Source organism: Rhipicephalus microplus, unplaced genomic scaffold (assembly GCF_043290135.1).
Source record: "Rhipicephalus microplus isolate Deutch F79 unplaced genomic scaffold, USDA_Rmic scaffold_13, whole genome shotgun sequence".
Classification (NCBI taxonomy): domain Eukaryota; kingdom Metazoa; phylum Arthropoda; class Arachnida; order Ixodida; family Ixodidae; genus Rhipicephalus; species Rhipicephalus microplus.
Genome location: NW_027464586.1, coordinates 18,824,051 through 18,836,258, shown reverse-complemented (window position 1 = coordinate 18,836,258; position 12,208 = coordinate 18,824,051). Strand labels below are relative to the sequence as shown.

The window sequence follows — 12,208 nt, the reverse complement described above, 5'->3', positions numbered from 1 at the left end:
TGGAACCAGAATGCGCGTCGGCGCAACGGACGCTTTCTTGCGCTGACGGCTGCGGTGACGTTGCGGTATATAAACACAGACGTGACGTCATTGAGTTGCACAGTGCAGTGGTGTCAACGAGCAGCGGTGTCGGGTAGCACTGACATTGTTTAGAAATATGTGTATTCACCTTTTGTTGGAGCTTGTGTAGCTCCCCTTTATCTAAATTTGTAGCTAAATGTAGCTCAATTTTTTCCAGAATAAGGTTTGAATTAAGGTTTGGGATGGTGGGGTGCTATCATTCCCTGTTACGGTCGTTTGCGCCTTAAGGCGTGAACGAACGCATTTAGGTTTAACTACCATCGACCGGTAGTTGGCGTAGTGCTCGCATGCAAGTTCCTCATCATCAAGGTTGGTGCGCCAGCAGTAACGCCTCGTGGTGAGGCTGGGTGGCGCCGCTTGAGACAAGAGCGGCTTTTTGAAGTGTGGCGGCTATAGCGAACGGTCGTCTCCCGCGGCGACTCCATAGGGACAGCGTCGCGGATAGAGATAGTGCTGCAAGCTCTGTGGATCTCGACGTTATCCCTTGACAAGTTTTCATGTACCTGCATGCAGCATTTGTTTGTTTCTCAATAAATGGGAAAGAAAAAACAAAATCAGCCCAGGATGAACGCTGACTGTGAGGTCAAACATTTATTCCCAAAAGCCATGACATAAATATGTCTCGCCACACATGGACACGTTACAGAAAGAAAATGAAACCATAAACGGCAAAGCGGCGGCATGCTTCTCAAATTTATCAATTACGTTGCTTGTGCAACAGTTCCAGCGAGTATGACAAGATCGTCTGCATTCAAGTTTTCACCTTTAGAGAAGCAGGAGTATCAATGTCTGATTCAAAAGTGGTCAGATAATTAAAAATTTTGCGCAAATATCTGGTGACGTAATTCGACGGCATGCTGAAGCGAAACATCATCCACACCCTGTACCTTCGCGCATCCACTCACCACAAAGACGTCTCAACACCTGCGATGGCATTCTCAAATGGCATTGATGCGAATTGTTGCCCCCTAAACATCGATGCGAGGCATCTAAGAACATGAATTTTTTTCCACACAAGTCAAGTACAAAATTGAAGTGTTGAAGTACATAAGTAGCGCTGAAATGCAAAGCTCATAGTTGAAGTTGTACATAAATTTAAAGTCAAGAAAGGGCAGCTTATCAGGCCATAGCGTGGCTCGCTCAGCCATATTTGCCTTGAAAACGCATTTCACGGTGTGGTTTTAGCCCCTTCCCGCTGGAGGTATTCATCCCTGAGCTGGCGTCGGTGCGGTTTTCCAGTCTCGGTCTGGGGTATGACGTCGACGAATTCGATTCCGCCATGCAGCTGCTTGTGAGGTGCCACCAGGCCTGCGAGTAACCAATCGCGTAGACATGCATGCATAAGATTGTGATAGCTGGCGTCACGCAGTCATGCATGTTCTACACGTTGAGGAGGCTCAGCTATCCCCATTCAAGGCTCTACTGAAAGGGTAAAGCAGCAACTTCTATTCTTTTTCAGTACAAACATTTAAAAAATGTAAAAATATTCATTGAGGTTTAACCTCCCAAAACAACTGCATGATGATGAGAGACGTCCTAGGGGAGGGCTGCGGAAATTTCGACCACGTAGGGTTTCAAGCATCCACCTCATTCTAGGCACTTAAACATCAAGCATTTACACTTTCAACTAAAATTCGGCCGCTGTGGCTGGGATTCGATCACGTGACCGGCGTGTGAGAGGCCCAGTGCCTTGTATACTAGACCACCATGGTGGGTCACTTAAGAAATGAGAAATGTCCCTTTATTTTATTTCAGAAGTACTGCCAGCCTCACACATAAGGCCTTAGGCAGGGGTGGGTAATACAAAAAAGGAAACAAATATGAAAACACAACACAAAAGAAAACTTGTCAAGCAGAGCTACACCATCAAGAACTAGTGCATCAAAGTGAAACGCCAGTTCGCTGATGATTGTATCTTGCACAGTGAAATTAATTCCGTTGATGATCACCATGTACTGAATAATGCACTTGGTCTGTCTTTTTTTGGTGTGAGGTGTGGCAAATGACTCTCAATGTTGAGAAATCCGTTACGCTTACTGTAGCTAGAAAGAAAGCAATGTCTGATTTCACGTACACTACTAATGACACACCGCTTACACGCATATTTGAACATAAATATTTAGGCGTCACTTTAACGCACGATCTTCGATGGGAAACCCATGTACACAATATAACCTCAAGTGCACTAAAGCGGCTTTATTTTTTCAGAAAACGCCTTCATCTGGCACCCCCAAATACAAAGCTGCTGGCATACAAGATGCTTGTCAGACTAATGTTAGAATACGCCATAATTGTTTGGTTTCTGTACACAAAGGAACTAATTGCAAGAATCGAAGGGGTGCAGAGGAAGGCAGTAAGGTTCATTTATAATAAATATAGGCAAACGGATTCTCTTAAAGAATTATTACACAAAGCTGCATGGTCTGTCAACACTACAAAGTCGGGCGAAAATAGCAAGACTAAAGTTTTTGTTTCAGTTAATTCATGGAGACATGAACATCGACACGTCAAAACTAAGCTCTTTCAGTCGATCTAGGTTAACACGTTACCGGCACTCTCAAGCACTTAATAACTACACTTTTCATTCAAACTGCTTTAAATATTCATAATTCCCGCAAACCATAAAAAATTGGAACCAACCTAGCCCTTCTGTTACAAACACTTCATTTTTGAATGTGTTCTTAGATATGGTAGAAGCAAAGGTACACGCTGAGGAGTTTTTCTGAAAATTGTTGTTCTTTTTCTTTTTTTTGTCCCCTTGTGATTCGTATGCAGGCTCTGTATATTGATAACGTGATTGCATCATTGTACATTTTGTCTTTATATTTGTTGTAATTCGTAGTTTAGCAGGGATTTGTACCCTCACCTTGCTCATTGCTACTACTGCTTATCATGTATCGATTGCTTATTGTTTTGCATGCTAGAAATGATTGCTTCGTGTTTCTTTTTTGTATCATATGTATGTCCTCCCTGCTATGATATCCTTGTGAGATCGGCAGTATTGTTAAATAAATAAATAAATGAGTGCAATAGACGATACCCAACAACAATTCACAAATTTTTCTCGGTTCTTGGTTTTACAATCCCGTTTACCGCTATTGTCGGCATTAACCTTTTTTCAGATTCCTCGTAATCGTTCGAGAGCGGAAAACACTACGACCGCACCAGCCTTTCTCGTTATCCTACGCAATTTATGCAATATGTCATGCATGTAGGGCACTATGGCAACCTTGGCTGCCTTAGTGCCGGCTGCCTTGTCTCGGACGTTTCCCTTTCCTTTCCTGTTATTTTTTCGTTGACGGTGGTTAGCAGGCGCAAAGGATAACCAGATTCCAACAAACGTTTAGCTTGAGCCCACAAGCTCGCATCAAGATTATGGTAGCACGACTTCGACAATGAATTTTAAAACCAGGAATTTGTCACCGCGCGCTTTACCAATTTTGAGTGAGCGGCCGTGAACCGAAGAACCGGTGTGGTTCCTCGCGGTTCATAGCTCCAGCGTACTGTTGTCGGCGAAAAATAGAGCCTGAGGTCAGGAAATGTTATGAAATTGTCATTTGGTATTTAATGCGTCAGCCCCAGGGGAGATAACACTGTCGTGAACATGGTTAGACTATCTGTAAGAGCCACGTCAATGTTGCTATGATCATTATTGACCATAGTTAGTATGAGGTAACCTTTAGCGCCGTGTTGTGTGTAGCGCAATTAATGTGGATGATGCAGAGAGTAGACGTTCGCGCTTGGACTAAGGCGTACACTTGAGGCTGCAATAAAGCGTCTCTTCACCAAACTACAACTCTTCCTTCGCTTTGGCACCGAGCATTCGAGTCATTGAGGGGGCCCATTCCGAACCTCCAACATCTTTCTCACTAATTTGGGAGCTGTTTGTGTGCTGCGAGGAGCAGCGTCAAGACGCTCACTGCTTTGGGACCTAATGGCGTACTGCCAAAAGCAGCATTGACATTAGGTCTGAGCCTGCTGATCGACTTCGGAGGCAGAAGTTGGGCAGCGTAAAGTGCTGCGCGTTGGTAGAGCTGATCAGCAGGGACAGTTGGCCCGACCAACTTTAGACAACGACAGGGGTGGACCGATCGAGCACCCGGAGCATCAAAGAATTCATCGCTACCAGCGGTGGCGATAAGACGGACGTTGTTCCCACCAAAGTGGTCATCCGACGACGCATCACTGCAAGGTGAGGCCTGCATTGTGCTCTTTCGGGGCCCCAATTTTTTTTCTTGCTGAATGCTTTTTTGTTTAGGCACACTCTGAGAGATGGCGGATTCAGAGAGAAGTGTGATGAAAGGTAAGAGTGTGAATGAATTAGATCGCAACCGTGAGTTGATGCTTGAGATTGCAGTGTTAAAGCTCAAGCTTGAGCTAGAGAAGATGGTGCTATCACGCACCTTGTCAGAGGGTCCGCAAAACTGGAACCAGCAGAGCAGTATCGGACAGTACGCGATAGAGCTTAAGGCATTCCTAGCACCTATGCCTACTAATGAGCCGATCATACCCGCCTGGTTCAAGATGGTGTACGCTCTTTTTGTGGCAATAAACATACCGGAAGAAATGCAGGGAACGCTTCTGCTGCCATTCTTAACTGGTAAGATGCGTTCGTTTGATGCCAATCAGGCAGAAGCTGGGGTAATACCTTATGCAGATTTAAAGGCGAGAGTACTGAAGGAGCTGCGGATGACTGCAAATGAGTGCCGACGAATGTTCGTGGAAATCAAGAAAAATAAACAAGTTTTGGAGCCAAGTGACGACTCGCCTAGAAACTATGTTAGCTTACTACGTTAGAAGTAGAGAAATGGACACATTTGAAGGTCTTCGGGAGTTGCTAATAGCTGATAGGCTAAAGCAGTTAATGACAAGTGATCTTCGCTCACTGGTCACTCAGCAGGAAGTAAAGACTGGTTAAATCCCAAGGACATTGCAGAAGTAGCCGGCAATTTTGAGGAATGCCTAGACAGCGGTAGGCGGGGTCGTTACTTCAGTGCCGAACCAAAAAATTTGAATCAGGGACACCAAGCCAAACCTTTTGCTAGAATGATATTCAGCCACAAATTAGGAGCGTGTTTTTGCTGTGGAAAATTGGGTCACCTTCAGAGAGATTGCTAGCTTTCACGTGACACTGCTGCTAATACAGCAGAAGTTTTATGTGTAGCTCACCAGAATAAGCGGTCATTTGTGCGCCGAGCTACGCCTTCGTGAAAGTCTGCCGTTAGAGAAAAAGTGCAGATCTTACTAATAGCGGAAATCGATGACAGGCTGTTAAGTTTGACCTGGAAATTCGTCTGGGCAGACGCCATTGTGCGTAAGCCGGTCCACTGGGGAGGCTCTCAATCCCTTCGGCACACAGTCTGCCAGACGCTGTCGAAGATATGAGTAATTACCCAGATAATGCGGCAAGCAAAGGCAAGTTCCCGTCTTTCAAATGCGGACCCTTTATTCGTCCCTTCAAGCAGCAGCGGTGCCTGACGACCTCGGTGATTCATCTGGCGACGGGAAAGCTGTTGTGACCGGCACCAGAGCTGACAGGAGAGCGGCGCTCCTTTTAATCCCCAATCAAAGAGACAACCGGCCGGCTGCCTATGCCCGCCAAACATTGTCCCTGCTAGCTGGAGGATGAGACGTCATGTCGCCACGACGCCACGACGAGAGTGGACAACAAAGAAAGCATCTTCCTGGAAGAGACCGCGGTGGCCCCCGCAAATTAGGCGAGCTGTGCGGCAGACCCTTTTATATACGCTGTCAGGATCGTGAGAACTCTCGACTAGCGGCTCACACACGACGAAAAAGAGCCCTGCTGGCGCCACCTAGCAGTGCAGTGTATACGACTCAATATTGGACATTCACCTGGACTGTGCAGGCTCGTCCCCCTAACCTGTTGTGTGTGCGTGATTGGTGTTCCACTCGGAGAGGAGGAGCCCGACAGGGCTTACAACGACGCCGCAGAGGGCTGGACGTCGCTCTGAACCATGTAACGGTTTAACCACCACGCTCGTGGTTTGTGAAACCCCTAACCTTTCTTTGCTGTAAATATGTGTAGATAGTGCCATAAACATGTTTTGTTTTTCGTATCCTCTTTTTGTCAGCGTTTGTTACCTCCACCCGGTTACATCCTGCGATCCTACTTCAACCTTAACAAGGCCAAGCGCGAATGAGAAATGATGATATGTCACTTTAAACTGAGCACAACGTTTAGAGGCGGAGGTAAATGATGCCGCACGTAACTTCAATGTCATGATTATTATGTTTGGGTGTATCCTTTACCTTCGTCATCTATTCACGTAACGTGATACTAAATTTAGTATATGTGGAGCTAGCGCAACGGCCGCAAGCACGCTATGCGCGTGGTATGTTTTCATAATCTTACATGACACGCGTGTCCGGATTATCATGTTTGCACCTGTCATATATATCCCCATCCGTTGACGTCACGTAACACCAAATTTGGTATATGTGTAGCTAGCGAAACGGCTGTGGACGCATCATGAAGAGCCCAATATACTCTATTGAAGCGTTCATGAGCACGCATGCTGGGCACAGTGACCCTACGTTAGCAAAACGTGAGCACTCTACAGTTGGACGCCAGGGGCGACCAGCGTCTGTCGACACGAACCGACCGACTGGCGCGAAATGCAACATGCTGCATTTCGCGCCGATTTGTTACCCAGACAACACTGAGTATCTCTCCTTTCGTGACGGAGGGACGCCGGATGTGCTGAAACGCACATACGTGTAAGCGACGCAGTGCGCCACGCTCCGGCGAGTACATGGTGGGACCGGTGCCTGGCGTGGAAACGCAGGCGTGACGCGACAATATGAGCGCCGGTGAGCACGCGCACCGCGTCACGTCCAAATGTGTAGGCGCCTTGACTGTGGCATGTAGTCATGTACTCACATGACACGCATCTCATAATTATTATGTTTGCACCAGCCACATAGCGTCGTCATCCATTCACGTACTGTAATACGAAATTTGGTGTATGTGACGGTAGCGAAACGGCCACGAGTTCATCATGAGCGTGGAATATAGTCATGTTGCTACATGGGACGCATGTCAATATTTTTATGTTAGGGTGTGTCGCTTGTTTTCGCCATGCAGTCTTGCCATACCAAAGCAGTTTTTCAACATGTCATGTGAACGAAACCACCGCAAGAGCTGTAGGACCATGAAGTGTAAATCACGACATTCAAGACATACAATTAATGATTTTCGTGTTTTAATGAGTGAAATAGGTTCTCAATACAGTCATGTTATGCCATACCAAGTTTAGTATCGATAGCATTATTGAAACGGCCAGGACAGCTAAAAGTCGTAGCCGGCTAGATAGATAGATAGATAGATAGATAGATAGATAGATAGATAGATAGATAGATAGATAGATAGATAGATAGATAGATAGATAGATAGATAGATAGATAGATAGATAGATAGATAGATAGATAGGTTTGACGGGAAGCAGTCACAGCAGTGAGTGGTGCGAGAGTCGTGCCGAGATGTATTGTCGGCGCACAACCCTTGCGTTGGTTGGCAACTTCCTAGAAAAGAAAATAAGAAAACGCGTTAAAAAGCCGCTGGCATTGCGGAACGGTGGTGGAATGGGTGCGTTTTACATCTTGCGTATTCCCCGTCCAAAAGGAAAAGTCGTCATACCAGGACCTTCGCGTGTGCGACTCAAAAGGGAAGTATGGCAGCTTGGGCTGGTTGGTATGACATGACGATGGTTATAGCGCGAGAACAAAATGACGACACAGAGACAAGAAGGATACGAAAGACCCGAGACACGAGCTATTTCGTGTCCTTCTTGTCTCTGTGTCATCGTTTTGTTCTCGCGCTATAAATATTGTCAAAGGGACAGTTGAGCTACAAGGTCTTTCGGTAATCTTACCACCGAATTATTTGAAGTTAGTTGTTGTTTTAGTTGTTTTTTGAGGTTGGAAACAGTGTTTTTACGTGACGGGAAGTTACTTTTGTAACAATATTTGTGTTTTTTGTGTTTAGGTGTGTCGTGTTACCGAAGAGTGGTGATATTTTGAAAGAATTTCAGTGAAAAGCCAGTTATTTGTCGGTAAGGGCGGTTCGAGAGCGTCGAACAGGCTGCCAAACGTAAAGGCACAGGTAGCGTTTGATTAAGTAGAGACATTCGCGTTGTTTTTAGAGTTGACTGCAACCCACCCCAGCAAAACTTTTTGTTGGCCACGGACACAACACAGACGGTGATTGTAGATTGCCGCTTCCAAAGTATGGGTTGATGTGAACGATTGGTCGCAGTTTTTAGGGAGAGGCTGAGCCAGTCTCAATGGGAAGCGTCCACAGTTGAATGGTAGGCAAATGAGAAAAAGAAATTGTTCCCACTGAAGACGTGCTGAACGAGGCTGCTTGTGCTCTTTCATGTCTCGGATGATCACTGGCTGCGTGATTGTAACTTTGTGGCAAGATGATGTTTTGTCTCTTTTATATTCTTTCTTTTTTATTGTTATATGGCCACTGAAGCAGATTCTGTTAATTGAATGACTGTGCCAGGAAGAGTATACATTGCACGTTTAGGTGTTATGCGTGATGTTAAGCGTGTCGGAGAGACTATTAGTTCCGGCAAGATGTGAAAAGGTTTTGTTTGTTGTACTAAGCATTTTTATGTTGTTGTTGTTGTGATGCGAGCTTTCCTTTCTGCCCTTTTAGATTGAAGATCTCGGAGAATAAATCCTTGCTGAAGTGCATTGCGTTCTTTCTACAAAAAAAATTGAAGTTTATGTCACGACAAGCCATTTTTAGAGAAAATGTCGAAACAAGTGCTAGACTTTTTCATAAACAAGGAAAACTTGAATCTTTTAGCATTTTCTATCAATGTTAAAACTTTTTATTACACTCTCTCTCAGGCCGAGTTGATGGCGTGTGTGTCGGAAGGTATTGACAGAGTAGGAGCAGTTCAATTTCAAAATACTGCCGGAGTGTCGAGTGAACAATAGTAGAGCTCCGATACTTTTATTTTAACTCGACCTATGTGACGTGAAATTGAAACAATATGAAACACAAGAACGAGATAGGTAAAGGTTGTTGCATAACCCTGTGGTTTAGTGACATGTTTTTAGCAAAACGTAATAAGGTTCTTGGCGAGCGTGTGAAGCACTGATGCGATTACTGATTTTCGATTTGTAGATGACTCTCTGTTTATTGTCAGTAATTATCATAACACTTTTGACGCGGCTGTTTCAGAAACTCTATGTCCATGACAGTGTTATCTCCCCTGGTGCTGACGCACAAAATACCAAATGGCAATTTCATAAGAATCCCTGACCTCGGTCTCAGTTGTTCGCCGGCCAGAGTACGCTAGAGCTATGAACCGCGAGAAAATACACCGGTTCCTCCGTTCAAATCCACTGACTCAAAATTGGTGAAGCGTGCAGTGATAAATTCCTGTTTTTTTCATTGATAAAGTCGTACCACATGATTGATGTGAGCTTGTGGGCTCAAGCTAAACGTTTATTGGACTCTGGTTATCCCTTGCGCCCGTTAACCGCCATCGCTGAAAAAACGAGCAGAAAAGGAAGGGCAAATGTCCGAGACCGGGCAGCCGGCACTAAGGCAGCCAAGGTTGCTGTCGCGCTCTACATGCATGCAATTTCGCATAACTTGCGTAGAAGAGCAGGAATGACTAGTCCAGTCGTAGTGCTTACTGCTCCCGAACGATTACGATAAATGTGCAAAAAGGTTAATGCTGACAGTAGCGGAAAACTGTATTGTCAAAACAAGAACCAGGAAAAATTCGTGAATTGTTGGGGTAGTGTTGATTGCACTCCTTTGACTTGTGATTGCGTGTAGATAGGCCATCTCGAAGGTGTGTCAACGAAATACTTAGAGAACGCAAGTAAAACGTTGAAAAAGGTATATCTGGTCATTTGGCCCTTCACTGTCAAAGATGCGATTGCGTCTTAGTGTTCCAAGACAACCGTATTCTCTATAGGGCGCGTGACAGAACCACGCATGAAATTGTTGAAGCTTATAAAATTGACAAAATAAAAGAAAATGTGTGAGTGTGGCTTACATAGCTTTGTCAGCTAAAAAAATATTTTTATAGTTCACTTTGAAGTTGGCGAGTGCAGTTTGTCGCAATTGATGACGCGTGCATGAGCTGTACTGTATTGCAACAAGCTCATTTCCAGGTTTTAGTGGTCTGTTATTGTTTTATTACCATGTGTGATCACAAATAAAAAGATAGTTTTAAGTTAGTGCTGTGTGTTTGTCTCTGTGTTCTTGTCATGGTGCGCTATACCCTTATAAATGATGAACCACAATTAATTAGCCCGGCAACGTGCCTAAGCCTTCCAAACATGCTGAAAATTATCCTAAAGGTTTCTAGGAAATAGTAAAGCCGCCAAATCGGTATCGCTATGTGATCAGTACGATTCCGTGATATCTGACTTCAAAGTACTATAAGTTCTGATCGAAGCGCTTTGTTGTGTTTTCACTGACGAGCCTGGCGACATCCTGGCTCATATTCTATTTCTTGATCATCCGCCCATGTCAGAACTCATTATGTGTGCTGCACAAGAATTGAAAAGGCTATTGAGTCTCTTGATTTATCTTCATCTGTATGAGTTGATACCACCACCACCATCATCATCATCATCATCATCATCGTCATCGTCGTCGTCGTCGTCGTCATCATCATCATTATCATCATCAGGCTGACTATGTCCACTGCAAGACAAAGGCCTCTCCATAAACCGCCAGTAAACTCGGCCCTGTGGTTGCTGCTGCCAATTTATACCCGTAAACTTCTTAATCTCATATGCCCACCAAACCTTCTGTCTACCCCAACTCTCATGGCTTCTCTGGGAATCCAGTTAGTTATCCTTAATGACCAGCGGTTGTCCTGTCTACGCACTACAAGCCCGGCCCATGTCAATTTCCTCTTCTTGATTTCAACAATGATATCCTTAACCCCGGTTTGTTCCCTAATCTGCTCTGCTCTCTTCTTGTCTCTTGAGGTTACACCTACCATTTTCTTTTCCATTGCTCGCTGCGTGATCCTCAATTTAATCTGAACCCTCTTTGTAAGTCTCCAGGTTTCTGCTCTGTAGCTAAGTACCTGCAAGATGCAGCTGCTATATACCTTCCTCTTGGGAGATAGTGGCAATCTACCTGTTATGATTTGACAGTGCTTGCCAAATATGCTTCACCCCATTTTAATTCTTCTTGTCACTCCTGTCTCGTGGTTTGGCTCCGCGGTTAATACCTGTTCCAAGTAGATATAGTCTTTTACAACATCAAGTGCACTAATACTTATCTCGAAGCAATGTTTTCTTCCGAGGTTGTTGAACATTACTTTCTTTTTCTGCAAAATAATTTTAAGACCTACTTTTCTGCTCTCCTTGTCTAACTCCGTAATCATGAGTTGGAAATCTTCCCCTGAGTTACACAGCAATGCAATGACGTCGCTGAAGCGCAGGTTACTAAGCTACTCTCCCTTAACTTTTATGCCTAACTGTTCTCATTCTAGGCCTCTGAAAACCTGCTTTAGGAAGCGGTAAATAGCACTGAGATTGAGTCCCCCTGCCTTACACCTTTCTTGATTGGTATTCTGTTGCTTTTTTTATGAAGCACCATGGTAACGGTTGATTCCCTGTTCCAATCGCGGCTTGTCCGAATACAGAGATTCTGAGCACCCTCTGATGCGTTGCTGATCCGACCAACTGCCATGGTCAAATGCTTCGCAGCCGCTGGGGACTGAAAGCCGTTAGTTAACTCACGTATGCATGTGGGAGGTAGTGGCCATATACTTCACCAGGGTGGTCAATCCTTCTTTGTTTAGAAGTGCGTCACCGGCGGTGGTGACCGGTGAAGCCGAGTTGATAACGTAAGCTCAAAAATACTGGAAAGTACGAAACATGTATGTAGTGTCAGCCTTCAGAGCATTTTTTCAGCAGTCATTGTCAACTGGAGTGGTGAGACGGCACTGGAAAGCCGGAAAGGTCGTTCGTGTCCCTAAAAAAGGTATTTCTTCCACTCCCAACAGCTATCGGCCCATATCATTCATAGACGTGCGTTTCCTACAAATTAATAGAGCACATCATTTACTCACACATAGCTAATTTTCTTCTCTCTCTCGATTATTTTCAC

General features: G+C 44.8%; 1 protein-coding gene across 2 annotated transcripts in view; it reads right to left on the bottom strand.

The window, feature by feature from the left end:
* Window positions 1-657: 657 nt before the first annotated feature.
* The window catches only part of LOC119162997 (luciferin 4-monooxygenase), a 562,016-nt gene continuing 550,465 nt past the window's right edge, over window positions 658-12,208 (bottom strand). Inside the window, exon 11 of one of the 2 annotated variants that reach the window (XM_037414886.2) lies at window positions 658-1,389. In XM_037414886.2, coding sequence (XP_037270783.2) covers window positions 1,250-1,389 — 140 coding nt within the window. In that variant the 3' untranslated portion in view covers window positions 658-1,249. The remainder of the gene's footprint in view (window positions 1,390-12,208) is intronic. The other variant, XM_075882642.1, reaches the window with a different exon arrangement.